General features: G+C 39.6%; 1 protein-coding gene across 7 annotated transcripts in view; it reads right to left on the reverse strand.

Annotated features, from left to right (window-relative positions):
- The window catches only part of fndc3a (fibronectin type III domain containing 3A), a 240,054-nt gene that overhangs the window by 67,078 nt on the left and 145,815 nt on the right, over positions 1–27,161 (reverse strand). For 6 of the 7 annotated variants that reach the window (XR_011886362.1, XR_011886361.1, XM_072260774.1 and 3 more), the window contains 3 exons: positions 14,402–14,677; positions 12,006–12,064; positions 3,227–3,384 (listed from right to left, as the gene is read on the reverse strand). Coding sequence is in view for 5 of the 7 variants with exons in the window: in XM_072260774.1 (XP_072116875.1) it covers positions 3,227–3,384; positions 12,006–12,064; positions 14,402–14,677 (493 nt within the window). In the remaining 2 variants the exon portion in view is untranslated. The remainder of the gene's footprint in view (positions 1–3,226; positions 3,385–12,005; positions 12,065–14,401; positions 14,678–27,161) is intronic. The other variant, XM_072260773.1, reaches the window with a different exon arrangement.

The following is a 27,161-nucleotide window of genomic DNA, read 5'->3' on the forward strand; positions in this document are numbered from 1 at the left end:
CAGACTGAATATAAGATGCTGTGGCTCCACCCTGAGGGTGGCCTCATCATGACACAAGAGGAGGCCACGGACTCACACGACAGAACAGGAATGTGAATCGAAATTAAAATGTTTGGCCACCAGGAAATTCCACTTTTGGCAGATGCAGCACAGGTGCTTGATGAAGCAGTCCACCAATTTATAATGGGTCTCACCAATGAAGAGGAGGCGGCATAGATGGCCTCAGTAGAGTCAGAGGTGAATAGGCAGGTGTAGCACTTAGGCTGCTTGCAGGGATAAGTGCCAGAGGAGGGAGATTAGTGGGAAGGGATGAATAGACAAAGAATAAATGGAAGGAGTAATCCTTGTGGAAAACGAGTTGGGGGGGAGGAGGTGAAGATGTGGTTGGAGGTAGGATTCCTTTGGAGATGGTGGAAATTGCAGAGAATAATGAGTTGGATGCAGAGACTCCTAGGATGGTAGGTAAACAGAAGAGGAACTCTACCATTGTTAAGGTGGCAAAAAGATGTGCGTGAGAACAGCACCAATGATAGAATCAATGAAATAGCTTCCTGTTAAATATTAAAGCCTAAACCTGATTGCTGGATTGGCTTTGTAGCTGACTCAATATTACTGAAACTAAGACTTTTGAGCTGTATGCACTTAGTATCCATGCCCCCTGCAGAATAACTTGTTGAAAGTAAAGGGGCTTTGTTGTCTAGTCCTGTAAGGGGAAGAGAAAATCAGTGGAGAAACAATGTAAATTGAAAAAGGATGTGAGGGGAAGCCTATTAGGCAGTGCTGAAGAAATTAACGAAGTGATAGTGAAGGAGATGCAGTAAATGAGGCAGGAAGGGGAAGAAACAAGGACCAGATAAGGGCAATGTGTGGTTAGGAGATGGAAAGTGTAAAGCATACAGAGGGTTAAAGGAAGCTCCCAATCTTCAGTTAAAAGCTCACTTCATGTAATTTTCATCCAACTAATTATTTCACACTTTGTTCACAGTAATGGTTAAAATTAATCACGAACACCTGTGGGTAAATTGCTTATTTTCTCACATTTCTGAAGCAGAATAAGAAAATGTTATTTCCTTCTTTTATTTCAATTTGATACTTCGGATTCTTAAAACAAAATTGAGGGAAATGGGCATGAAAAGAAGGTAATCAGAAGATAAAAGCTAAATGAAGGAAGAAAACTATTGAAGGTTAAAGATCACATACTTGATAGCAAGGCAAGGGGGAAGTGAATTGAAGGAAAGATTATACACTTTAAAATGGAAGACAGTGGACAAGTGATGGGCACAAATATGTAATTATAGGTGTATTGGAAAGAAAGGTGGGCAGGAAATGCAAGGGAGCACCAGAAATGAATAAATGAAAATGCAAAGCAAATAGATTTTGGATGTTATTTAAGGTCTGCTTTTTGCAGATTCCACTGCATATTCTGCTACTGAAATCCCTTTCCCTTGTCATAGCAATTACTACTAAAAGATGGAGAGCTTAAAGCAAGAAATTAACAAGAAAGTCAGACACATGCATACAATAAAAATAGCTGATAAAGTAATTGTGAATTATTAATATTCCTGTTCAGCCCATAAATTATTAATCAGTAACAGAGCAAAACTTTCATGTCTGAATACAATTCCTTTCCTGGTACATTCTTAGAGAACTTGTCTGGTGCCTGTAGTGCTCCTCAAAATACTCAAGGGACATCTTATCTCTAAACTTTCCAATCATTGCCTCAACACACCATGGAATGTTAACTAACATTTAAAAAGTTAAATTATTTGTAATGACAAAAAGATTGGCAACATTGTGAATACTGTAGAAGATAGCCAAACGATACAGTGAGATAATAGATCAATTGCACATGTGGGGGGAGAAATGAAAGATGGAGTTTAATCTGGGCAAGCGTGAGATGTTGCACTTTTGGAGATCAAATATAAATGAAATCAATACAATTAATGGCAGGACCCTTAATAGAATCGAGGTACAGAAGGATCTTAGGGTCTGAGTCCATAGCTCTCGCACAAGTTGAGATAGTGGTGAAGAAGAAATATAGCATGTTTAAAGCAACAAACAATCTGCTGGAGGAACTCAGCAAGTTAACCAGAAACTGAGAAGGCAAGGAATTGTCAATGTTTTTGGTTGAAAACTCAGTATCTTGATGCAGGGTTTCAACATGAAACATCAGTAATTCCTTTCCTTCCACAAATGCTTCCCGACCAGTTGAGCTCCTCCAGCAAAATGTTTATTACTTCAGATTTCAACAACTACAGTCTCTCAAGTCTTGTCTGGCATGCTTGCCTTTATTAGTTGATGTAAGTCAGAAAGTTATGCAATGTTAAGAAACTTTGGTAACGCCATATCTGGAGATAAGTGTTCAATTCTGGTTGCTCCAGCTTTTGGAGAGGGTGCAGAAGAGATTTACAGGATGCTGCCATGATTGAGGACAGGTGCTAGGAGAGACTGAACAAACAGGGGCTGCTTTCTTTGGAGTAGTGAAGGCTGAAGGGAGACCTGAAAGAAGCTTTTAAAGATTATGAGAGGAACAGATCTTTTTCCTAGGGTCAAAATGTGTGATTTAAATTGAAAGGGGGAAAAGTTCAAAGGAGATGTGCATGGCATTTTTTAAAAACAAAGAGCAATGGGTGCCTAGAATGCATTGTTATGGGTAGCAGTGGAGGCAAACTCAATAGGAGGCATTTAAAAGAGACATGAATATGCAGAGATTGGAGATATGGAAATACGCAGGCAAATGGGATTAGAGCAACTAGGCATCATTATCTTAATTAGTTTAGTTTAGCATTGTGGATTGAAGGACTTGTTCCTGTGCTACACTGTTCTATCATCATTGATTACTTTAAGCCCTGGCAATGATGTAACCAATATAATATCCTAATTTACTTTTAGAGGCAAAATGTAATTTTATTTCAGCAACAAGCTTCAATAATACTACCAGCAGAGATTCTACTTAGCTTTTCTGCTAATGGAAGAATAGAATTTTGTTAAGTCTGTAGTTTCTCTTTAATGAATAACATTTTCCTGTTTTGTGAAGTACTTTGTTTAGAAAATGTTAGTTATTCTTTAATCAACAGGTGAAGGACTATTAAAACTTAGAAAATCATTTAATTCAGGTAAATATGTTAAGATATATAAACGTTTACAACAATGAATTTTGATTTATACTACTGTACATTGTCCACATTTAAAAATTAGCTATTAATTACAGTGAAAGTTTACATACACATAAGCAATTTTGAACTTCTCATCTTTCCCACCATTTGAAATAGCAACTTCATAGCTGTAGGGTTCAGATAAAAAATCACTAGCAGCATCATCATTTATTGCGGCTGAAGGAGGAGCCCAAGTGAGGACAACTGTTCTTGCCTGGATGTCAGATACCTACAAAAACAATTAAACACTCAAATGAAATAATTAGAGCAGATGTGCTAAAGAAATTGTATTACAAACCCAACACCCTTCAGTGATTTGGTCAGGCCAAAACCTACAAGAAGTGACCAACTGATGATCATGGGAACAACTGGTAAATCTGTTAGAAGGACTAGAGCGTGCATGACATTGCAAAATTAATTTCAGGATATTTAGTATTCAGCATGATAGAGAAATGGACAATACTGTAAATACAAAGTGTTGCCAGTGACACCAATATCCCACGTAAAGAATTTTAACAAAGACCACTGTTTTTTTCAACCTACAGAATGACTTGAATATTCCATCCGATCAGACCACCATGTAAATGGGCAGAGAATTGTTGCAACCAAACTGCACTTCTGCTCTTGGACAGGCTTCCATGCTATGAATCAGAACGAAAATACAGGCATGGCTGCAAGCTGTTATCTTTCTGTTGGCCTAATCCTCATTGTTACCAATCAACCAAAAATGCAAGCCTCAAATGTGGATCCTGAATAAAAAAGCTCTTCAAGTATAACTTCTGGATTTTATTCATCTTTGCTGCTACACCCTTTAGGCCTTGAGGTATTGATACAATGCACAGGTACAGAATATTTACTTTTGAGAGTAGAGTGCTGGGCCTATACAGTATCTGCAGTTAGACACTTCACTCCAGTGACTTGCAACAAGAAAGAACAAACCTTGAATACTTAAAACAATGCAGTAAATTAAAAGGGTTTCCATTTGTTTTTACTTAGTACCTGAGAAATTGCTGCTAAGGTCCAGTTTGAACAATATTGGATCATATTTTTTCAATCAAAAACACAAAATGCTATTTGTCCTCCATTTAATATCTCAGAAACATAGAAAACCTAGAGCACAATACAGGCGGTTCGGCCCACAATGCTGTGCCGAACATGAATTTACTTTAGAAATTACCCAGGGTTACCCATAGCCTTCTATTTTTCTAAGCTCCATGTACCTGTCCAGGAGTCTCTTAAAGCAAGTTATCCTATCCTCCTCCACCACTGCCATCAGCAGTCCACTCCACGCACTCACCACTCTCTGCATAAAAAACTTGCCCCTGACATCTGCTCCGTACCTACTTCCAAGCACCTTAAAACTGTGCCCTCTCGTGTTAGCCATTTCAGCCCTGGGAAAAAGCCTCTGGCTATCCACACGATCAATGCCCCTCATCACCTTGTACACCTCTATCAGGTCACCTCTCATCCTCCATCGCTCCAAGGAGAAAAGGCCAAGTTCACTTAACCTATTTTCATAGGGCGTGCTCCCAAATCAAGGCAAAATCCTTGTAAATCTTCTCTGCACCCTTTCTATAGTTTCCACATCCTTCCTGTAGTGAGGTGACCAGAACTGAGCACAATACTCCAAGTGGGATCTGACCAGAGTCCTATAAAGCTGTAACATTACCTCTTGGCTCTTAAACTCAATCCCACGGTTGACTTGTGACTTGTTCAAAATCTTGGACTTGTTCAAAGAAAAATCAAGACCTATTTGTGTATGCAGGTTATTAATAGTAACTGAAGGGTTTCAATAAATCAGTCAGCTCTACTTTGTAATTAGTTCTGTTCAAAAACAAGGTGAAAAATTGCATAAGCAGAATTCCTGTGCCCCACTTACTTTCACACTGAGTTTCTTATGGCCATTGGTTGCAATGCTTAAATTACAGCCCTATAACATCAGTTAGAACCCATGCACTTTCCTGTGAGGAATAAATGTTGTAAAATTGCTCTGTTGAATTGGATTGCTTGGGGTTGACATATGCAATAATATACTGCTATCCTTGCAGAACGGACATACCTTTGGGACTTGCAGCATTTTAAGTTTCAAGGAAGATTCTTGTTATCAAAAAGGCTTCTTTATAATGTCAGCAAATAAAGATGTAACCTTAAGTAATAATAGTATAAAAATCTCAGTGAATTTAGATAGGGATAGGAAGGAATAATGTGGAAAGCTGGAGCACATCCATCAGATTGTAACAGGGTTAAAAATAGATTAAAGATCTTAAGTTTGAATTTATAAAAATGTGTTGCCAAGTAAACCTAAGATACCAAATGGTTTAGAATAAACAATTTAACATCAATTAATACAATTATAATCTATTTTAACAGATTGTAATTTAAAAGCAGATACAGTAAGTATAAACTTCCTTACAACTGATGCATATAAAGTTGAACAAAAAGCCACATCAGTGATAAACTAAATATATATTCAAGATAAGTTTATCACACTGATCCTCTTAAAGTGTGAAAAATATTTACAGATATATTCTCACAGCACTGACTGCTAAGCTTATAATTGATGGCATAAGAAACAATTACAGGTATTCCTTGATTACTAGCAAAAACAGAACTGAATTTTAGGGAACATGTTCTCTATTTACCAGAAGATTTTTTTTATTGTAACAATCGAAAGATCAATATTTACAATATGCAGCAACTGAAATCTTAGCAGCACAGATCACTCTTCACTGGACTGACAGCAACTTTGGAATATACCTGCAAATGCATACCATTAACCAAAGTAGCTGTAGGAAGAATCTTCAGCCTGTTAACATAACTGACGACTGATACTACTGGCAATTGTAAACAGATTTCTATTAGTTATAGGAGTATAATAACCGTGAAAATGCATCATGGGTTACGAAAGGCAAAAATGTTGTAATGGAAGGAAAGGGGAAAAAAAGGGTTAAGCATGTGGTTATTAGATAAGAATCAATAGCATGTGTCCTGATTTTGATAATAAAGCAGAAAAGGTGAAAAGCTTATGGCAGGAATGGGGAGGAGATGATTTTTTTGGAAGTGCTATCAGATTAGATTGTATAACTATTATTTATTTGCTTTGCAGTTTATCAATTTATGCATGCTTGTATTTTATATAACTACCTATATACAAGTAACTGTTTAACATGTTTCCCAGTGGTCACAGTACGTATATACAATAGTTCAGTGTGTCCCCTAGTGGTACAGTTCTTTACATGATACTGGAATTTTCTCTTGTATTGCATTATTTCAATAGAGGCTACTTGATTGGTTAACTCTTATCTACAAATTTTAATGAAATGTCTCTTATCTATAGAGTATAAGATGGGCTGAAAATGTTGACCCAACATCTCTATTCCTTCCTTCTCTGTTCTTCCAATTTCCAATGTCGTATTAGTGCTTAATAAAATGATTGTGAAACAACCAGCTTTGTGTTTTTTTCTTGACTTCCAAAAGAACCTTGGATCAAACACATCACACTCCGACAATTTGCCATAGTCAGCAAGCATGGTTGCGAAGTTTTAAGGACTCAGAAGAATCACAGATCAATTGGAAATCTTTAGTGTGCAAACAAAGGAGGTAAGAGCATCCTCAATTCCAAACTCTGAGAATTGACTGGTCTGGCTTCGATATACCATCTGGTGGAAGTGTAGGAATGAAGAAACTACTATACACTGCTATTTTAAAAAATTGATTTGTAAAATACTTAAATACATGCAAGCCAATGGGGTATTATATGTACAAGGCAGTGGGGGATGGAAGAAAACTGGTTGCAGGACAATCTATTGAAACTTTGGTTGCAATCTGCTGATATTTCTAGATCGCAGTCAGAGTAATAAAAATTATGTAATAATCAAATTTACATGAGATTGAATTAAAACAATGGACAAAGCTGCTGAACCAAGCTCTTACCTGAATAAAATATCTCAGTTTGATTAAATTTAATGAAAAATCCGGATAAAAAATACAATGTTAAGTTGATTAAGAAGGCATGTTATAAGATCCAGAGAATGCCTAAGGAAAATGAAAAACCTAGTGTGTGAGTTAAAAGATAAGAACACATGGTCGGTGGGATTGAAGTGCGAGTGAGTAAAAAGTCAACAGGGTGAGTAAAGAATTTTACTAATCAATTGGGAAAGAAATGTAAGATGTGTGATTAAATACAAAAACAGCATGATAGATACAGTCACAAACAAGAGAAAATCTGCAGATGCTGGAAATCCAAGCAACACACACACAATCTGATGAAGGGTCTCGGCCTGAAAGGTCGACTGTACTCCTTTCCATAGATGCTGCCTGACCTGCTGAGTTCCTCCAGAACTGTGTGTGGGATAGAGACAGTGAAAAGACTAAGAAGCAAATTTCTGCTTTAATTGAATCTCTGAAAAAAAACGTAACTGTAATCAAATCAAAATCCAGTGCACAGAGCTCGGAAGCAAACTGAAGCAATATCAAAAAGCTGAGGAGGAGCCTCAACTGGGTGATCCTGCCAGTGATGCTTCTTTTGAAGTTCCTCCATAGGAAACACGTCTCATATTGAACAGTTCTCTGAGACAGCAACACCATCTGAACTCCGAGGAGGTACAGGGTGAACAGGTCATGGGCTCTACAATGGCCTCTAATGACTCAAGTGAGGACGATAGTGACGAAACAATAAGACTGGCAGCTCGCTCCAATGAAGCCTGAGGGAGTAAAGACAGGCAGGATCGAAGAAGGAACTATAAAAGGAGCTTGACAGTGGATTACTGGGTTGCCAATCAATGCCTTGATAAGCTAAACCTTCTAGTGGCGTATCCATGAACTATTGCCCAGCCACTCAACAATCTGCTGAAAGGCTCTAAACACTCAGATGACTCTGTAAAGAACTACCAAAAGCAATTCAAACTTTAAAAGTGACATTGTGTACTGCGACTTCATTAAGAATCCTTGATCCAGGTAAACCATTTACCCTGTATGTCAATGAGCAACACAATAGCAGTCTTAACTCAAGAACATGGAGACCGACAGCATCCTGTTCGTTATTACCCTACCAGAGGCCTGTACACATATGGCTCCTCAACAATTAAGAGAGGAATTTGAATGGCTGATGGGCCATTATTTCTGAAACTGAAATGCTGGCATCAGAAAGCATGGCTCCTGATACCACTACGCAACAGGGAGAACCTAAGGCTCCAATTGAAGCCTGTAAGGTGGCAGAAGGACGATCAGCTAAGACTGATTCACAGTTGAACATACAAGACATTCAAAGGGTGCATGGCATGCTAGAAAACAAAGGAGTAGCGGAAAATCTACCACAATTAAGTGCTCCTGCCTCATCTAGTCCATTTTTACACTTACAAGTGGGCTGCATTATCTTGCCAAAGTGTCAAGGACACCCAGATGTACTGATAATGGTGGACACGTTTTCAAGATGGGTGGAAACTATTTTAGCTAAGTAAGCCACTGCCACACACACACAAAGCAAAAAACTGTGATCAAAGACTACATTCCTAAATGGGGATTGCCATGTCACATTGACTCTGACCAAGTAATACATTTCACTGGGAGAGTTTGTCAGGAATTATGTCGGCCGATGAACATTAAATGGTCTTTTTATTGTCTACAGCACACAGAGTCATCAGGGTAAGTCGAACGAATGAATGGAGCCATCAAACAATGATGAAGTATCACGAGGAAGGTGTGGGTTGACCTATGGCTCTAATGGTGCATCAGAACAACCCCAAACAAAAAATCTAAATTCAAGGTAGTAACAGGACATCCTACGTCACTACCAGGAGCCCTCGATCTCAGAGAGGCTGATATACACATTATGACAGACAGTTTAGTTGATTATTTGGTGAAATTAACCCAAGCTGTCCAGTCTGCTTCTCAACAGGTTTCTGCCACTTGGAGTGATCCAACAGAAGGAGGATATACCCTGATTACTGATGAGTGGGTTCTTATCAAGTGCTGTAATTACCAATTTGACAGTGGAAGTAGAAGGTCAAAGTAAGTGGACTTATGCCAGTCACTGCAAGTGAGCTAAAGTGGTACCCGAACAGGACAACAAGCGCTGTGGTTAATGTGCTAGTAACCTCTAACTCAGTGCCTACACTGCTGGGCTACAGAGAAAAAAATTACTACTAACCAGCCAGAAGACTTCAGGGTTGACAGCAATTGGACATTATGAAATTTGTTCTAATACCATTTGTTGTTATAATTTTGCCAAATTTCCCTATGTATGATGACTACTAATATTTGTACTGATATGTTTTATCATTGTTTGTTTTATTTGTACAAGGATGATGATTAATAGAATAATTCATACTCATATAAGCGTGCCTACTAATCTACCTATCCATGATCTAATCCTATTAATACTTCTTGATATTTTGTATTTTATGATAATTTTATACAACATAGATACGTTACTCTGCCTCTGAAATTTCAGATGTAATGATTGTAAATGTGTGATTTAGTGTCAAAGGAGGAATGTTGGATTAGACTGTATAATTGTTATTTTCTTTACAGTTTAACCACTTTTTTTTTCAACAGTTTATGCCTCTTTCTTGACTTCTGATCAAAAACATCAGAATCTGACTGTGCTAACACATTCAACTCCAGTTATGGCTGGTTTAAACTTGACAGGAAAGACAAAAAGTGCTGATTCCATGATAACAGAAAATTTCCAAAGGAGCTGAAGTTATTTACTGTGATGGTGGCTACTCTTCTAAACAAGTTTAGTGAGAATGAAACAGGGCTGCTTTAGAAGAAAAAAATACCTTTACGCACATTCATCTCAAGACAGGTGAAGTTTGCCATATCCATTTAGGGGACAATGTCAAGGTTGATTGCAAGGTTAAGCCTTTTTGAGCTAGTAGATAATCCAAGAGTTCTAAAACGATACTCAAAAGCCTACTTTTCTGTTGGTTGGTGATTTAATTTTTAAAAACTCAGATTATTATTCCAATGCTAGAATGATCTTCCTTGAGCATTTTGTTTCTTTCCTCCTTCATCAAATGATATTGAGGAAGAATATGGACAACAAAGGTATTACTCTTCATCAACATTTGGTTAATGTCAAGGATATGACTGACAAAATGTAAGTAGCATTTTTGTCCCCCAGTGCCAAGCCTTTGATGATGGTGTTATTACTACATTTAAGCTTTACTACCTGCATTGTGTAATGAGGCATATCATTTTAGACTTGGCTGACAATGACAAATCTGGAAGAGGTATGATATCAGGATATTCAAACTATACCAAGTGGCCTGCAGAATGATGTAATCTCTACAACAATAAGCACTGTTTGGATATCACTGCCTGAATGGGCTCACTATTCCCACAGAGTCAAATTAGCAAATGAGGCTAGGATTGTTAAAGTTGACTAAGGAAGAACAATAGAACCACGTGGCAGAGAGCTTGCAAATGATGATTTGCTGGAACTTGAACAAGACAAGTGAGATGGAGCAAGAAGCGAACATCGTATTACCTCTGTTGGCAACAAGCTTTCACCTCCTTGCTTATCAAAAATCTGCCTCAAATATGAGAGTTTCCAAATAGTCTAATGTAATAAAACAGGATCTTTCTTAAATAGTGTGAAATTAATACATGTTGTGTACAGAGGTATCTAAACGGACTAGAACACAAAATGCTAGAAGCTATCATACTGGTACAGCAAACCATCAGAAAGGCAAATGGAAATGCAATCCTTATTGCATGCATTTAAGTACAAGGGTGAAAAGTATCTCTTCATCTATACAGGATTTTGATAATTCACATTTGAAGCATTTGAAAGAGCACTGCCTCTGTATATTTTCCTTATAAGCAGCTGGATTAATTACTTGGGCTGAAAGGGAGAGATTAAATAGGATGGGCCTATGCAGGACAAATTTATTGAAAGTGGTAAGATTCCAAGTAGTTCTGACATGGTTCCAAGAACCAAATTACATAGTCTCATGACTACAGAGCCTAAGAGAAGGCAAAAAGTTCTTCAGGCAGAGGGTTGAGTGTCTTTGGAATTTGACAAATAGTACTACAGATGTTCATTTGTTGAACATATTCAAGGCTGAAATTGCTGAAGTTTTTGACACAAGGGGGATCAAGGCTTAAAGGATCATGTAGGAAAATGGCAGCACCAGTGGAAAAACCATGATACTAATTGGCAGATCAAATCTGAGATGTATGACCTATTTTTTCTGAAATTATAATGTATCTATGCTCAGATGTCTAAAGTGTTTTGATTACATTGAACTAACCAAATATCTAACAGAAGAGAATTTAGAAAAGTTAAAAGAAACTGGACAAAAGATCTAATTTTGATATCAGTAATTGTGTTAATGGAATTTCTTTGAATTTGCTTTGGTGTAAACACTGAAGCATCCAAAAATAAAGAATGACTAATTACAAGTCTCATAAACAAATTTTTAAAAATGGGAAGAGTATAAACTATGTGACAGCCGCACATAAAAGACAAGGTGGTAAGGAGAACTCAGATAGAAAATGTGTGAGAGATAGGCAAAGACACTCTATATAATTCACAATAATTGCATAGAATATTAGTTAGCATTCATTTTTAAATCACATTTATGAAGTTCAGCTACTGCTGTTTGGACTGAATAAATGACAAGCTTGTTGTGGCTTTTCAGTTCATAAAAACATCTTTAATTAACCATCCATTTCAGATGAAAGCCTTCAAAACAAGATTCACTGTGCAGGGAACAAAGACTGATGGTTGCAAATTTTGTTTTTAAAAAAAACAACTACTAAATACAAAAAAATCAACGAACCACAAAATCTCTGAAATTTTGATTTCTCTTTAGAACTTAGTACCCTCCAAATGCCACATACCATCGGTTTGCTAACACTTAGCAAAGCTTCAAGAGCTTTTTTGTTTGCATCTTCATCTGCTAAACAAAAAAAAAAGGTATATTAGTTTGGTAAGTTTCATATCATTTTGACATTGTGAAAACAGTACAATACTAATGTAATAGCTCAAGTTCACCATTACACAATAAAATAACAAGTGGCTTTGTTTAACAATGAGCATTTTGGTTATATTCCTGAGTAACCCAATATCTGTTCCAACATAGAATATGATCTTCTATTTAAATGCAAGTAAGTTAATGAAGATTTGAATAAACAACAGATGCTTTCCACTTTTGTTTGCTCTTCCCTTCCTGACCTTCATTGAATCAAGCTTTAATACTTTCTCTTGTAGGTCATCCAAGTAGGTGTATTCCACATGGAGGGAATTAAACAAAATTAGCAGAGCCATATCTGATTGTACAAGGCTACATTTCTAGGCTGAGTTGCATGAAATTGTTCTGTATTTCCTTGAAGTTTGAATGTTCAGAGACAATCTGATGAGCTTCAAATCAAAGGATTCCAACAAAATTGCAAATTATTGCTCTAATATTAATAAACCTGCTTCTAAATTAGCTTTTGAAAGATCTAAGTTCTGCAAGTCTTCACTATTTTAAATAAAATTCAGGTGAAACATGCCTACCCATAACTTGAAGATGTACCTTTTAAAAAAATAAGATTTTGAAGATGTTCAGACAATACTTCTCAACAGAATTTTACATTCTATTTTCAAATATGGTGAGGTACATGTGTATTGGATATAAACAAAAACATTTAAATATGCTGAGGTAGAAATAAACATGATAAGTCTTCATGGGTATTAATTCATGTAAGAAAAGCTTCTACCATTTTTAGATGAAAAACACAAGGGTGCAAGACTTGCAATGTGGTGAACAGTAAGCACAGGATAATAATAACTGCACAAGACACAAACTGGCTAGCAGAAAGTGAGATGAAATTTAATACTATTAAGGAAGATGTGGTGGAACATTTATCAGAAAGAACGACATAATACACTTCTTAAGTCATAAGGGAGCAAAGGGAACATGTGCATAAATCTCTGAAGGTAATAAGGCAGATTGAGAGTGTTGCTGCCATGGGTTCACCAGCTTTATAAATATTGTATAAGACAGGAAAGCACTAAAGTTATGCTGAAACCCTCTGCAACACTGGTTAGGCATGAAATAGAGTAGAGTGTCCAAATTTGATCACAGTCTAGGAAGGATACAATAGAGTCCGAGTCACAGAGAGATAAACATAGAAACAGTTCCTTCAGCTGACCAAGTCATGATCTGTCTGATTAGCATGAAGACCAAAGCATTCCACTGTATCTTGGCACATGACAACAATAAATCTATATCAATACTAAGTTTGTGCCAACCATCAAGCCTCCATTTTTACACTAGTGCTTTACCCTACTAATAATTTTCCTATTAATTCCACTCCAGGTTTTGCTACCCATCTACACATTACAAGCAATTTACAATGGCCAATCACCTACCAATGTCCAAAATTTTATGATGTGGGGGGAAACTGCAACACCCAGAGGAAGCCCATGCAGTCACCAGGAAAATATGTAAACTCTGAAGGCAGCACCAGAGATTAGGATTAAATCCAAGTCATAAACTGGGACACACTGAAACTTTGAGGTTTTGCCAGGATAGCTCCAGGATTGAGGATTTCAGTGGCAAGGTTTAACTTCAGAAATTGGGAGGATTGTTCTGTCTGAAGTAAAAATGGTGGAAGGGAGATCAGTTGGATCATTATGGAGAGGGGATGTGTAAGGATTTTTTAAAAAACTGCAGTGTGTGGTTATGGTCTGGAACAATCTGCCTCTAAGGCTGGTGGAAAATGAATCAAAAGTAAGGCACTGGAAGAGCAAGGACAGAGGAATAGGACTGAATGGTTGCTCTGCAAAGATCTGGCGAGGACACAATGAACCAGGCTGTCTCCTTCTGTATCATATTTCAATTACAGCAACTTATCCAAATAGTTGGGAAGTGATATACAAAGAACATCCTGGGAATCATCTGCTCCTATTTGAGAATATTTAGAAACTGGTCACATTTATACACAAGGACAAAATTTTCATCAAAACCTTTATATAATATGAATGTCAGAAAATGGCTAAAAATGCTTACAAAAAGTACCAGAAAGTTATGGAAACATAGACTATTAAGTTTCATCTGCCTTAAGACTCTAGAGATACATTTTCACTACCAAGATTATTCATTTTAATATTTTAAGGGAATTCTCAAGAAAATCACTTAATTTCCATTGGAAAGTTAGTTCCATGGTACTTAGGAACATAATTGGCTTTAAATTCATTAAGCACTTTTATAACTTGAAAAAGAGTGTAACAAAATATACATAAAACATACCAGACATATCTGTATCTTTTTCAGATGTGCCTTCCTTCTTCTGATCTTGTTTACTCTTCTCATTTCCTACACATGTTTCTAGGGTATCTTGTTCATTCTGTTCACTGGTGAGAGACTCAAAATGGCACTTATGGGGAGATGATGATGGGCTGCTGATTTTGTCTTTTGACCCATTAGCTTGTCTATCTTTCAGTTTCTTTTGTAAGCGATCATATGCTTTGCTAGTCCTTTCATCTCTATGGATATAGTTGGACCTGCCGTGAGTGGGATGAGATTCTGCAATGCAACAATAAAAGATAATTTTCATGTTAAGAAAAAAATCCAATAAATACTTCGGGGAAAGAACATTACTTGGACATATAACTAACCCTCCACAACATCATTCAAAGTGATTGGGAGGACAAGGACCTTAATGTTGTGACAGGTAATCTCCACGACATGGAGGGATTGCATTGCTGGAAAACTATCCATATTGTAATTTTTCATAATATGAAACTCTATTATAAAAAGAGATGTGTTTGTTCCGTTAGGGTGTTTTCTCTAAAATGTAATAACGACTGTCATTTAACACATTTGCTTTGGAAGCTGACAAGGCAGTAGCCTGCTGCTACATTTAGAGACACAAGCAGCTAGAGATGTTCATCACTTTTCAGCCCAGTTTGAATGGAGCCATACACTTTTAAATGTGTATTAAACAGAAGTAAGATAGTTTAATGATATAACACAACAACATTAGTTGCTTAAGTTACAGCTTGCATATAAACATACTGACCCAGTTTCAGACATCAAGAAGATAATTAATATGGAAATCCCTGGGGGGTGGGAGGGGGGAGAAATGAGCTAACTAAACCTACTACACAAGAAAATTTATTGCATTATCTGTGCATGTGTCAAGAAAAGAGTTTTAATAAAGACAAAACTTGTTTAGCTCACACATTGTATTTACTTATTTAATTGCCACACACACAGTTCTATAAAAATGAATTTTATTCATAGAACACAGAACAGTACAGCACAGTACAGGCACTTCAGCCCAAAACGTGCAAACCTTTTAACCTACTCCAAGATCATTCTAACATTTCCCTCCCACGTGGCCTTTTAGTTTTCTTTCAACTATGTGCCTTTCTAAGAGTCTCAGGTGTCCCTAATGCACCTGCCTCTACCATCACCCCGGCATTCTGTATCTCGGATTTTGTGTAGTAATTCCTGAATTTCTGTAACCAGAATGGTTGTTACACAGGGTTTGTCTGTACTGATTTACAGTGACTGAATAAAACAAATTATATTTTTCCAGGACAACACAAATGCAGTGATTTTTAATAAATCAGATATCATCTTTCATTTCATGATGGACAGTCCTCAACTATGTACTCCCCTCCAAGGTGCTGTCTGATCTACAGAACATTTCCAAGATTTCAGTTTATATAGTGATATTTAATCACAGACAGTATACGTAGAAACTAAGTAGCATTTAGAACAATATTAAATATTTCAGTAATTAATTTTACCTATTACCAATGTATTAATAGTGGTGATTAGCAAATACTGAAGGAGTGGTCCTATGTGACAGAAGTATGATTTGGAGGATAGAATAACATCTGAGAAATTGTAGGGACTTGAAGTAAAATTGAACTACTGGGAGAGGGTCTTGATGTTCTAGAGAACCTGGGGACTGGTGGAGTGTTGAGTTATACCACTGAACTGTCCTGAAGTATGTGGGAGATAGACTTTGTGAAAATATTGTGATTTCTGGGTGTCCAAAAAATGATTCAAGATTGTTTCCTGTACACAAGTGTAAAGAATGAAATAATTGTTACTCTGGATCCGCAGCGCAAAAAAAAATATAAATCTATAAGATAGCTTATATACATAGATTGACTGTATATCCATAAAGTGACACAAGGCGCCAGAGTGTCCACTCAAGGTTACTCTGACAGGAAATGATAAAGTAGTGGTCAGTAGGTGAAGGTGTTGATCAGCCACACTGCTTGGAGAAAGTACTGTAAATTCCAGTGTATAAGCTGACTCTCCCCCCCCCCCATTTTCAAGGTTAAAAAAGTGACTTTTTCATGTTACCTTTGTATAAGCTGACCCCTTTTGTAGAGGTTTTTGATTTAACCAGAAAAGATCACAAGATCTCATATGCCGAAACAAGTGAGAGAGTGGAGAAAGGCAGAGGACACGCTGAGGGAAATGCCAAAGATGAAATGTGCAAACCACGGGAAAACATGCCAGTGGCCACAACTGAAAGAAGAAGTTTTAGAGTGGGTGAATCACCAGCGATTGTCTGGATACATTGGTTACCAGAGAAATGATTCGAGTTTAAGCGTTGAAATGGGCCGAAAAACACCGTTGAGGTCAGCGAAAATTTCAAAGCTGCATGAAGTTGGTGCACCCGATTTATAAATAGATGTGATCTTGTGTTGAGACAAAAAACAAAGATTGCTCAGAAGTTGCTGAGCGACCTTGAGAATAAGATTACGGCCTTCCAATCGTTTGTAATCAAGCATCGAAAGGCACATTCTTACCCGCTCTCACTGACTGGTAACATGGACAAGACACCAATGTTCTTTAATTTTGCTGGCAACCGCACTATCAATCAGAAGGGGGAGAAAACAGTCCTGTCAAAACAACTGGACACGAGAAGAAACATTTTACTGTCGTGTTAACGTGTATGGCTGATGGGACCAAACTACCACCGACGGTGATTTTTAAGAGGAAAACATTCCCAAAGGAAGAAAAATGCCCGCGGGATGTTGTTGTTTACATCCAAGAACGTGGCTGGATGGACGAAGCAGGTTGCTTGAAGTGGGTTAAAGAGGTGTGGCGTCGACGTCCCAAAGGTTTCAGGAAGGAAAAGTCGCTACTTGTCTGGGACGTGTTCAAAGCGCACTTGTCAGGTGAGACAAAAGCAGCATTGAAAGCTGAAAATACGGACATTGCAGTCATTCCCGGTGGTTTGACGTCCGCGCACCAGCCACTACAGATGTGTTTAAACAAACCATTCAAAGAATTCATGCGTCAACAGTGGAGTGTGAGAGTTTCAAGCTCTGAACATTTGACAACAACAGTGTATACAAGTAAGTTGAGAAACAGAATTTGTTTTGTAGATCTTTTTCGTGTAGATTTCATAAGCGTTTGCATTTGACTCAAAAATAGCCAATAAATACGACCTGTCTTCCATGTATTCGTTTTTCCAAAGTTGGCACCCTCTGTATAAGCCAACCCCATAATTTTAGGACCAAAATTTAGGGCCAAATTCTCAGCTTATACACTGGAATTTACGGTAGTTGTCTTTGAGTCTGGTGGTCCAGTCATGGTTGCTATGTAGCCTCCTTCATGATGCTGCTGACGTTTCCCCGGCATGTTTCTGTATAAATGTCTTTGATGGCAGGCAGGCTAGTGCCAGTGATGCATTGGGCAGTTCTAACTACCTGTGTGGAGCCTTCCTGCTGCCACAGTGCAGTTACTGTACCAAGCAGAGATGCAGTATGTTAGGATGCTCTCTACTGTGCATCTATAGAAGGACGTGAGTATTAATGTGCACAGTCCAGCTCTCTTCAGTTTCCTCAGAAAGTAGAGGCATTGGTAAGCTTTCTTGATTGTGTTATATGTGCTCTGGGACCATGAGAGGTTGTCTCAGAGTTTACTTCCAGGAGTTTCCAAACTGCTTGCAGTTTCCACTGTTGAGCCACTGATGTAAAGAGGGTTGTGAATGGTGACAGTTTTCCTGAATTCGATAACCGTCTCCTTTGTCTTGTTGGCATTGAGTAAGAGGGTGTTTTCTTGTCATCAGGCCTCAAATTCTTCCACCTCTTCTCTGTAGGCCACCTCACTGTTGTCAGTGATGAGCCCCATTGGCGAAGTTGACAATGTGATTACTCAGGAGTTTGGCCGTGCAGACATGTTGAGCAGAATGTACAGCAGTGGGCTCAGCACACAGCCCTGGGGGGGGCACCTGTGTTGAGAATGATGGGGAGGGTGGAGTGGCTGTGTATCTTAACTTTCTGAGGTCTATTAGTTAGGAAGTCTAGCATTCAGTTGCACAGTAGCGTATTTAGACCGAGGAAGTAGCAGTTTGTTTACCGAGGTCTAAGGAACAATTGTGATGAGTGCCAAAATGAAATCCCAGTATAGCATTCTGATGTAAGTGTGCGTGTTTTCTAGGTGCATGACAGATGATAAGGCATCTGTCAAAGAGCAGTTCTGTCGGTAAGTATATTGGTGAGCGTCCAGTGTGGTAGGAATGGAGTTTTTCATGTGTGGCATTACCAGCCATCCAAAGCACTTCAGAATGATTAGTAGCAGTGCCACTGGGTGATAGTCGTTTAGTTTAGTGTAGAGTTCTTTGGTACAAGGATGATGGTGGCTGATTTGAAGCATGTGGAGACAGCAGCCTGGATGACCGAAATGTTGAAGGTGTCTGTGTATATGTCAGTGAGTTGGTGTCCTACTCCAGAGGACTTGGCCTGGGATATTGTCTGGCTTGGCCGCCTTACGGGGAGTGACTCTCTGCAGAGTCCTTCTGACAACTGCTGCTGACAGTGGTTGCTCACCTGGCAGGATCTCCCAGTGGCCACACATTTTAATTCCATATCCCATTCCCATTCTGATATGTCTATCCACGGCCTCCTCTACTGTCAAGATGAAGCCACACTCAGGTTGGAGGAACAACACCTTATATTCTGTCTGGGTAGCCTCCAACCTGATGGCATGAACATTGATTTCTCTGACTTCCATTAATGCCCCACCTCCCCTTTGTACCCCATCCGTTATTTATTTATTTTTTTCTTCTCTCTCTCCTTTTTCTCCCTCTGTCCCTTTCACTATACTCCTTGCCCATTCTCTGGGCTCCCCCCCCCCCTTTCTTTCTCCCTAGGCCTCCCGTCCCATGATCCTCTCCCTTCTCCAGCCTCATATCCCTTTTGCCAATCAACTTTCCAACTCTTAGCTCCATCCCTCCCCCTCCTGTCTTCTCCAATCATTTCAGATCTCTCCCCTCCCCCTCCCACTTTCAAATCTCTTACTATCTCTTCTTTCAGTTAGTCCTGACGAAGGGTCTTGGCCCGAAACGTCAACTGTACCTCTTCCTATAGATGCTGCCTGGCCTGCTGTGTTCACCAGCATTTTTTGTGTGTGTTGCTTGAAATTCTAGCATCTGCAGATTTCCTCGTGTTTACAGATAATTTTGGGCAATTCCACATCTGACATAAATAGTTTTTAAGGGCCAACTGTACAGAATACAGGACATGTATGTTCCAATCAGAAAGAGGGATAAGAATGGCAAGATAAAAGAACCTTGAATGTCAATAGAAGTGATGAATTTAGTCAAGAAGAAGAAGTATGTTAGGAAACTAGAATCAAACAGAGCCCTTGAGCATTATAAAGAAACCAGAAAAGAACTCAAGAAGGAATTAGGAAAGCCAAAAGGAGCCATTAAAAGTTCTTGCCAAGTAGGATTAAAGAGAATTTCAAGGCATTCTATATAGACACCAAGAGCAATGGGATAAACTACGGAGAGGATAGGACCACTCAATGATAAAGGTGGAGGGGTAGGGGGTAGGGCGGCCTATTTGCTTAGACGTGGAGCATGTAGGCAACGTCCTTAATGAGTACTTAACATCAGTATTTACCAAGGAGAAGGATGAGGAGGATAGAGCATTACGGTTGATAATTCCCAAGGGTCTGATGGGATATACCCCAAGTTATTGAGAGAGGCAAGAGAAGAGATTCCTAGATCTTTGTGTCTTCTCTAACCAAAGGGGAGGTTCTGAGGGTCTGGCAAATAGCTAATTTTGTTCCATTATTCAAGAAGGGAACCAGGTATAATCCTGGAAACTATAGACCGGTGAGTTTCACTTCAGTGATTGGGAAACAGAAGGAGAGAATTCTTTGGATAAGGATTTATAAGCATTTGGAAAACCATGGACTAATTAGGGAGAACATGGCTTTGGGTGGGGCAAGTCGTAAATTACTAACTTGATTGACTTTTTTGATGAGGTTGACGAGGATGACTGATGAAGGTACAGCTGTAGATGTACATAGATTTTATATTGATAAGGTTCCTCATGGAAGCCTCATCCAGAAGATTAAGATGCATGGGATCTATGATGAGTTGGCCATTTGGATTCAGAACCGGTTTGCCAATAGACGAGAGAGGGTAATGTTCAAAGAGAGTTATTCTAACCTGAGGTCTGTGATTAGTGATGTTCTATAAGGAACTGTACTGAAAACTCTGCTATTTGTGATGTACAGTATATAAATGACCTGGATGAAAATGTTGATGGGTGGATTAGTAAATTTGCAGATTATATGAAAATTGGTAGGGGTGTGGATAGCGCAGAAGACTGGTAAAGAATACAGCAGGATACAGATCAGTTGCAGATATGGGTGGAGAAATGGCATATGCAGTTCAACCTTGAGAGGTGAGAGAGGAGATGAATGGATAAGGGTTGTAGCGTTTCTCTTGCTTGCAGGAATATGTACCAGGAAGGGATTAGTGGGGTAGGGATGATTGGACTAGGGAATCACACAAGGAGTAATCCTAATGGAAAGTGGAGAGCAGGCAGGGAAGTGAAGATGTATTTGTTGGAGATGGCAGAAGTTGCTGAGAAAGATGTGTTGGATGTGAAGGCTCATGGGGTGGTAGGTGAGGACAAGAGGAACCCTATCCCTGTTAAGACAATGGGAAGATGGGGTAAGATGGGGTCTGGGAAATGGTGGAGAGGCAGGTGAGGGCAGCATCAATGGTGGAGAAAGGGAAACCCTGTTCTTTGGAGGAGGAGGACGTGTCTGATGTCCTGGAAAGGAAAGCCTAATCTTGGGAACAGATGCAGTGGAGATGAACGAATTGAGAAAAGGGAACAGCATTTTCATAAGAGACAGGGTGGGAAGATGTACAGTACTGTGTAAAAAAAAATGTTTTTGTATGGTTTCAGATGGTATAGCTTCCACAGAGCCCTGATCTCAATATCATCAAGGCTGTCTAGGATTACCTGAAGAGACGAAAGCAAGCGAAGCAGCCAATGTCTACAGAAGAACTGTGGCAAGCTCTCCAAGATGCTTGGAACAACCTATCAGCTGATTTTCTTATAAAATTGTATGGCAGTGTACCTAAGAGAATCGATGCATTTTTAAAAGCAAAGGGTGGCCCTATTAAATATTGCTTTGTTTTTTTTTCCACTGTTTACTGCTCTTTATAGCATTTTTGATATTTATAAACCTTTTCATCTCATTATTATATGAAAGCATCTTCACTTTACAAAACCATTTTTTTTTTACATGTGCCCAAAGCTTTTGCACAGTACTGTATGTAACGATCCGTTAAATTGACTCGTATACGTCTAGGGGAAATCCCGCCCAGCGCCTGCTTCAACACTCCCCTCAGGGTCAGTCGCAGCCCGAATCAATCCCAAACATCAATCATCAGCCAGCACACCTAGTAAATTTTAACAAATACACTTTATAGATATTACTAATTCTATGACATTAATAGGAATTTTGATACAGAGAGGAAAGTAATGAAAAAAAAGGCGCCAACACTTATCAAAGTCCAAGTTCTTTGCGCGCTATCGTTGGAGCTCAATCGATTCCTGACGACCACCCGAATCCTGTTGACTCACGGCTCGGGACCACCCGGAGTGATCAACCGGAGCCTCTCCGCACGTCCACCCTCCTCCTCGTCTGTCCTCCGACTCCCCGCCAAAAACCCTGTCCACCGTCCTCCCCGTCTCTCCTCCGACTCCCCGTCAAAAACCCTGTCCACCATCCTCCCCGTCTCTCCTCCGACTCCCCGTCACAAACCCTGTCCATTGTCCTCCTCGTCTCTCCTCCGACTCCCCGTCAAAACTCAATCCACAGTCATATCATACAGCATGGTATCCAAAAATAAAACGATACGTAACCACCCACTGGCTAATAGAACGCTGCTATCTACTTTAAAGTAAAACAAACTGCTAGCGCAAACTCTCTTCAGCGTTTAACACAACATAGCCGCATCCCCCAGATTAACATAACAAAGTCGCCATTTTAACTCTAACAAAAAGAAAGACTCTATACATGTATAGTTATCTGTGGGGATCCAGTAGGAATATAAAAGATGGTGGGTAGACATTTTGTCTCCAGAGATGGAGAAAGAGAGATCAAGAAAGGAGAGACAGCTTCTTGGTATGCAAGAGGTGGAAGATTACTACAGTTAGATGGGCGAGTTTGACTTGCCTCCAAGAATCACAATCATCCTCCTTTGTGCACACTCTCCTCTCACTTTCCCCTTGTTATACAACTATTTGAAATTCCTCTTTAAGATTACACCCATGAACTCCTACCTCTTTTGTAAACATTTTTCTTCTACACAAATGCAGGCATGATAAAATCAACTAATTTTAATGGGTGGTGTATCACAACTAAGACTGTTTCAAAGATATTACAAGTTATAGTTCAGAAATGATAAAGCCTGTTAAGAGTCATGCAGTTATACAAGTCATGTGGATAGCAACAATTCACCATGTATTTCTCAATATATCCATCTTATCTATCAATTTATGAGTTTCTTTTGAATCAAACAGCTTGAATTAAACATCATGCGAGAATTAAACCCCTCCCTGATTTTTTTTTAACTAGATTGAATAGGACAACATGTAGCACAGCAGTTAGTGGCCAGAGCTTCACAGCACAAGGAATTCTGATCTTGTTCTAACTGTGTGGAATATACACAGACTCCATGTGGCTTTCCTGAATGCTCCACTGTCCTCTTACTTCTGAAGATGGATTTATCGCTTAGACTAAATAAGTTACAAAATGAATCAAAAAGTACTTGTTGGACCCTCATAGAGAATGGTCTACAGGGAAAGTTGGTGGGGGGTGGCTAGGAATGAGAATGAGAATGAGATGGCTCTGCTGGGGTTGGTACAATAGTCCAAATGGCCTTCTCACCACAGCATCGGCAGCTCAAGGGTATAAGAATAGCATGTGCAAAAGATTCTCTCTTTTTCGCTAGTGGCTCATTTAAGGCTGATTTCGCAACCAGTGCTGTAGAACCATTGGAAAAATGTGTTGCAGTCAGGGAGCCCCATGCACAAACTTAGCTAAGTACCATAAGATATAAAAGCAGAATTAGGTCATTTGGCCCATTGTGCCTGCACCACCATTTCATCATGGCTGATCCATTTTGCCTCTTAGCTCCTGCCTTCCCTCCATGTCCATTCATGCCTTGACAAGTCAAGTATTTAGAACCTCTGTCTTAAATAAACATGAAGACTTGGTCTCTACAGCTGCCCATAGCAATGAATTCCAGATTCACTACACTCTGGCTAAAGAAATTCCTCCTTATCTCTGTTCTAAAAGGACATCCCTTTGATTGGAGTACTGCACAGATGCAGTAGAAGTGTCACCGTGCAAGTCCAGTGAAGAGCTTTAAAAACCCAGTCTCTGTAAAACAGGTGTACCGTCCAGCGGAATGGTCATCGAAGTGGTCTTAGTTAGAGTGGCAAGGCCTTGGTTCAACAAGGCTTTAGTGAGATCAGGTGGAGGCAAGTTAAGTAGGTAAGTTCATTCTTTATTTCTTATCTAACTCTTGAGGGAATGTCTACAGAGCCAGTGCTCTGTTCTGGGCGTCAGACGTGGGATTTCCAGGAGACTAGTGGCCTCCCCGTTGGTCACATCTGCACCAGGATCATTGAAGTGCAGCTCCTTAGAGACCATGTTAAGGATCTGGAGCTGCAGTTCAATAACCTTTGGTTTATTAGGGAAAGTGAGGAGGTGATAGACAGGAGCAACAGGGATTTAATCACTCCAAGGCCACAGGAGACAGATAAGTGGGCGTGTTTCAGGAGAGGGAAGGAAGATTGTCAGATAGTGGAAAGCACTATTGTCCACCTGAACAATAAGTACTCCACTTTGAGTACTGTTGGGTGGGGGTGGGGGTGGGGGAAACGATGACCTACCTAGGGAAAGCAACAGCGGCTGTGCCTTTGGGACTGAGTATGGCCCTGTGACTCAGAAGCATAGGGAACTGAAGAGGATGGCAGCAGTAATAGGGGACTCTATAGGTAAGGGGACAGATAGGCTTATCTGTGGACACGAAAAAGAAACATGGATGGTCATTTACCTACCAGGTGCCAGGGTCTGCAATGTTCCTGAATGCGTCCACAATATCCTGAAAAGGGAGGGTGTGCAGCCAGAAGCTGTGGTAATACTGGGTGGTGTCGGATCACAAGAGAGGGAATTTGTTGAATACCTATGAGATGGCCTTTTAGAGAAGCTTGTGCTTGAGCCTGAGCCTACTAGGGGAAAGGCTAGCTTAGACTGGGTATTGTGTAATAACCCAGATGTTATTAGTGAGCTTAACGTAAAGGAGCCTTTAGGAGGCAGTGATTGAATTCATACTGCAATTTGAGAGGGAGAAGCACAAGTCACATGTATCAGTATCGTAATGGAATAAAGGGAATTACAGGGGCACGAGAGAGGAGCTTGCCCAGGTGGATTGGAGGAGGATACTGGCAGGGAAGACAGCAGAGCAGAGGTGGCTGAAGTTTTTGGGAATAGTTCACAAGGTGCATGATAGATATATCCCACAGAAGAAGTAGGGGTAGGCAACCGTGACTGACAGGGAAGTTAAGGACTGCATAAAAGGCCAAGGAATGTGCATAAAAGCCAAGGATAGGGTATACGAGGTAGCAAAAGTGAGTGGGAAGTTGGATGATTGAGAAGCTCTTAAAATTCAACAAAAGGCACTAAAAAAGCTATAAGAAGGGAAAAGATGAAATATGAGGCCAAACTAGCCAATAATATAAAGCAGGATGCTAGAAGTGTTTTTTTTCAGTTATATAGAGGTGAAAGTTGATATTAGACCACTGGAAAATGATGCTGGTGAGGTAGTAAAGGGGAAAAAAAAAAATGGCAGATGAACTTAATGAGTACTTTGCCTCAGTCATCACTGCGGAAGACATTAGTAGTGTGCCAGAGGTCCATGAGTGTCAGGGATCAGGATGAAATGCCATTGCTATTACAAAGGGAAAAGTGCTAAGCAAACTCAAAGGTCTTAACCTGGGACCAGATGGTCTACATCCCAGAGTCCTGAGAGAGGTTGCTGAAGAGATAAAGGATGCATTGGTCATGATCTTTCAAGAATCACTTGATTCTGGCGTGGTCCCAGAGGACTGGAAGATTACAAATGTAACTCCACTCTTTAAGAGGGGAGGAAGGCAAAAGAAAGGAAATTATAGGCCAGTTAGCCTAACCTCAGTGGCTGGTAAAGTCTATTAGTAAGGATGAGGCTTTGGGGTACTTGGAGACTAATGATAAAAAGTCAGCGTGGTTTCTGTAAAGGGGAATCTTGCCTGACAAATCAATTAAGAGTTCTTAATCTCATTGAAACCTACTGAATGTTGAAAGAACTAGAATATTGAATGTGGAGAGGATGCTTCCTATGGTGGGGGTGCCCAGAACTAGAGGGCACAGTCTCAAAATTGAAGGGTGACCTTTTAGAACAGAGGTGGAGGAGGATTTTTTTTTAAGCCAGAGAGTAGTGAACTGTGGAAAGCTCTGCCACAAACTGTGGTAGAGGCCAAGTCATGGGTATATTTAAAGCGGAAGTTGATCATTTCCTGATTGGTCAGGGCATCAAAGGATATGGCGAGAAGGCAGGTGTATGGGGTTGAGTGGGATCCGGGATCAGCCATAATGGAATGGCAGAGCAGACTCAATGGGTTGAATGGGTTAATTCTTCTCCTATGTCTTATGATCTCTCAGCTTCTCCTTCTCAAAATTCAGAATGAATTTGATTGTATTATGATCACTTACCCCCTAAGGTTTTTTTTTGCCTTACGCTCTCTAATCAAATCTGGTTCACTGCACAACACCCTATCCAGAATAGCTGATCCCTAGTGGGCTCAACCACGAGCTGCTCTAAAAAGCCATCTCGTAGGCATTCTAGAAATTCCTCCTCTTCGAATCCAGCAGCAACCTTATTTTCCCAATTTACTTGCATATTGAAATCCCCCATGCCTATTATAAATTTGTCCTTTTGGCATGCATTTTCTACCTCCCATTGTAATTTGTAGACCGCATCCTTACCTCTGTTTTGGGGTCTGTATACAACTCTTACAATTTTTACCCTTACAGTTCCTTAGCTCTGTCCACAACTACTCAACACCTTCTAACTCAATGTCACTTCTTTATAATGATTTACTTTTTACCAGCAGATCAACGCCACCCCCTCTTCCTTCCTGCCTGTCCTTTTGATACAATGCGTATCCTTGGACATTCAGCTTCCAGCTATAATCTTCTTTCAGCCATGACTAAGTGACAGCATCATAAATACCAATCTGTTACTGTGCTACAAGTTCATTTACCTTATTCCGTATACTGTGTGCATTCAGATACAACACCTTCAGTCCTATATACGCCCTTTTTGACGCTGTCTGCCTTTTGATGCTGCAATTCATACCGTTGACTGCAATTTTCCCTATCATCAGCCTCTCCTTGCTAGGAGTGTCACTACACATTGCCTGTTTGTAAACCAGCTACCTCATCTTCAGCACCATCACTCCGATTACCATCTTCCTGCCAGGTTAGTTTAAACCCACCTGAACAACTCTAGTCAACCTTCCTGCAAGGATACTGGACACCCTAGGGTTCAGGTGTAACCCATCCCTATTGTGTAGATAGTACTTCTCCAGAAGAGATCCCAGAGATGCAAAGATGTGAACCCCTGCCCCCTGCACCAGTTCCTCAGCCACACAGTCACCTGCCAGATCATCCT

Source organism: Mobula birostris, chromosome 6, assembly GCF_030028105.1.
Source record: "Mobula birostris isolate sMobBir1 chromosome 6, sMobBir1.hap1, whole genome shotgun sequence".
Lineage (NCBI taxonomy): Eukaryota > Metazoa > Chordata > Chondrichthyes > Myliobatiformes > Myliobatidae > Mobula > Mobula birostris.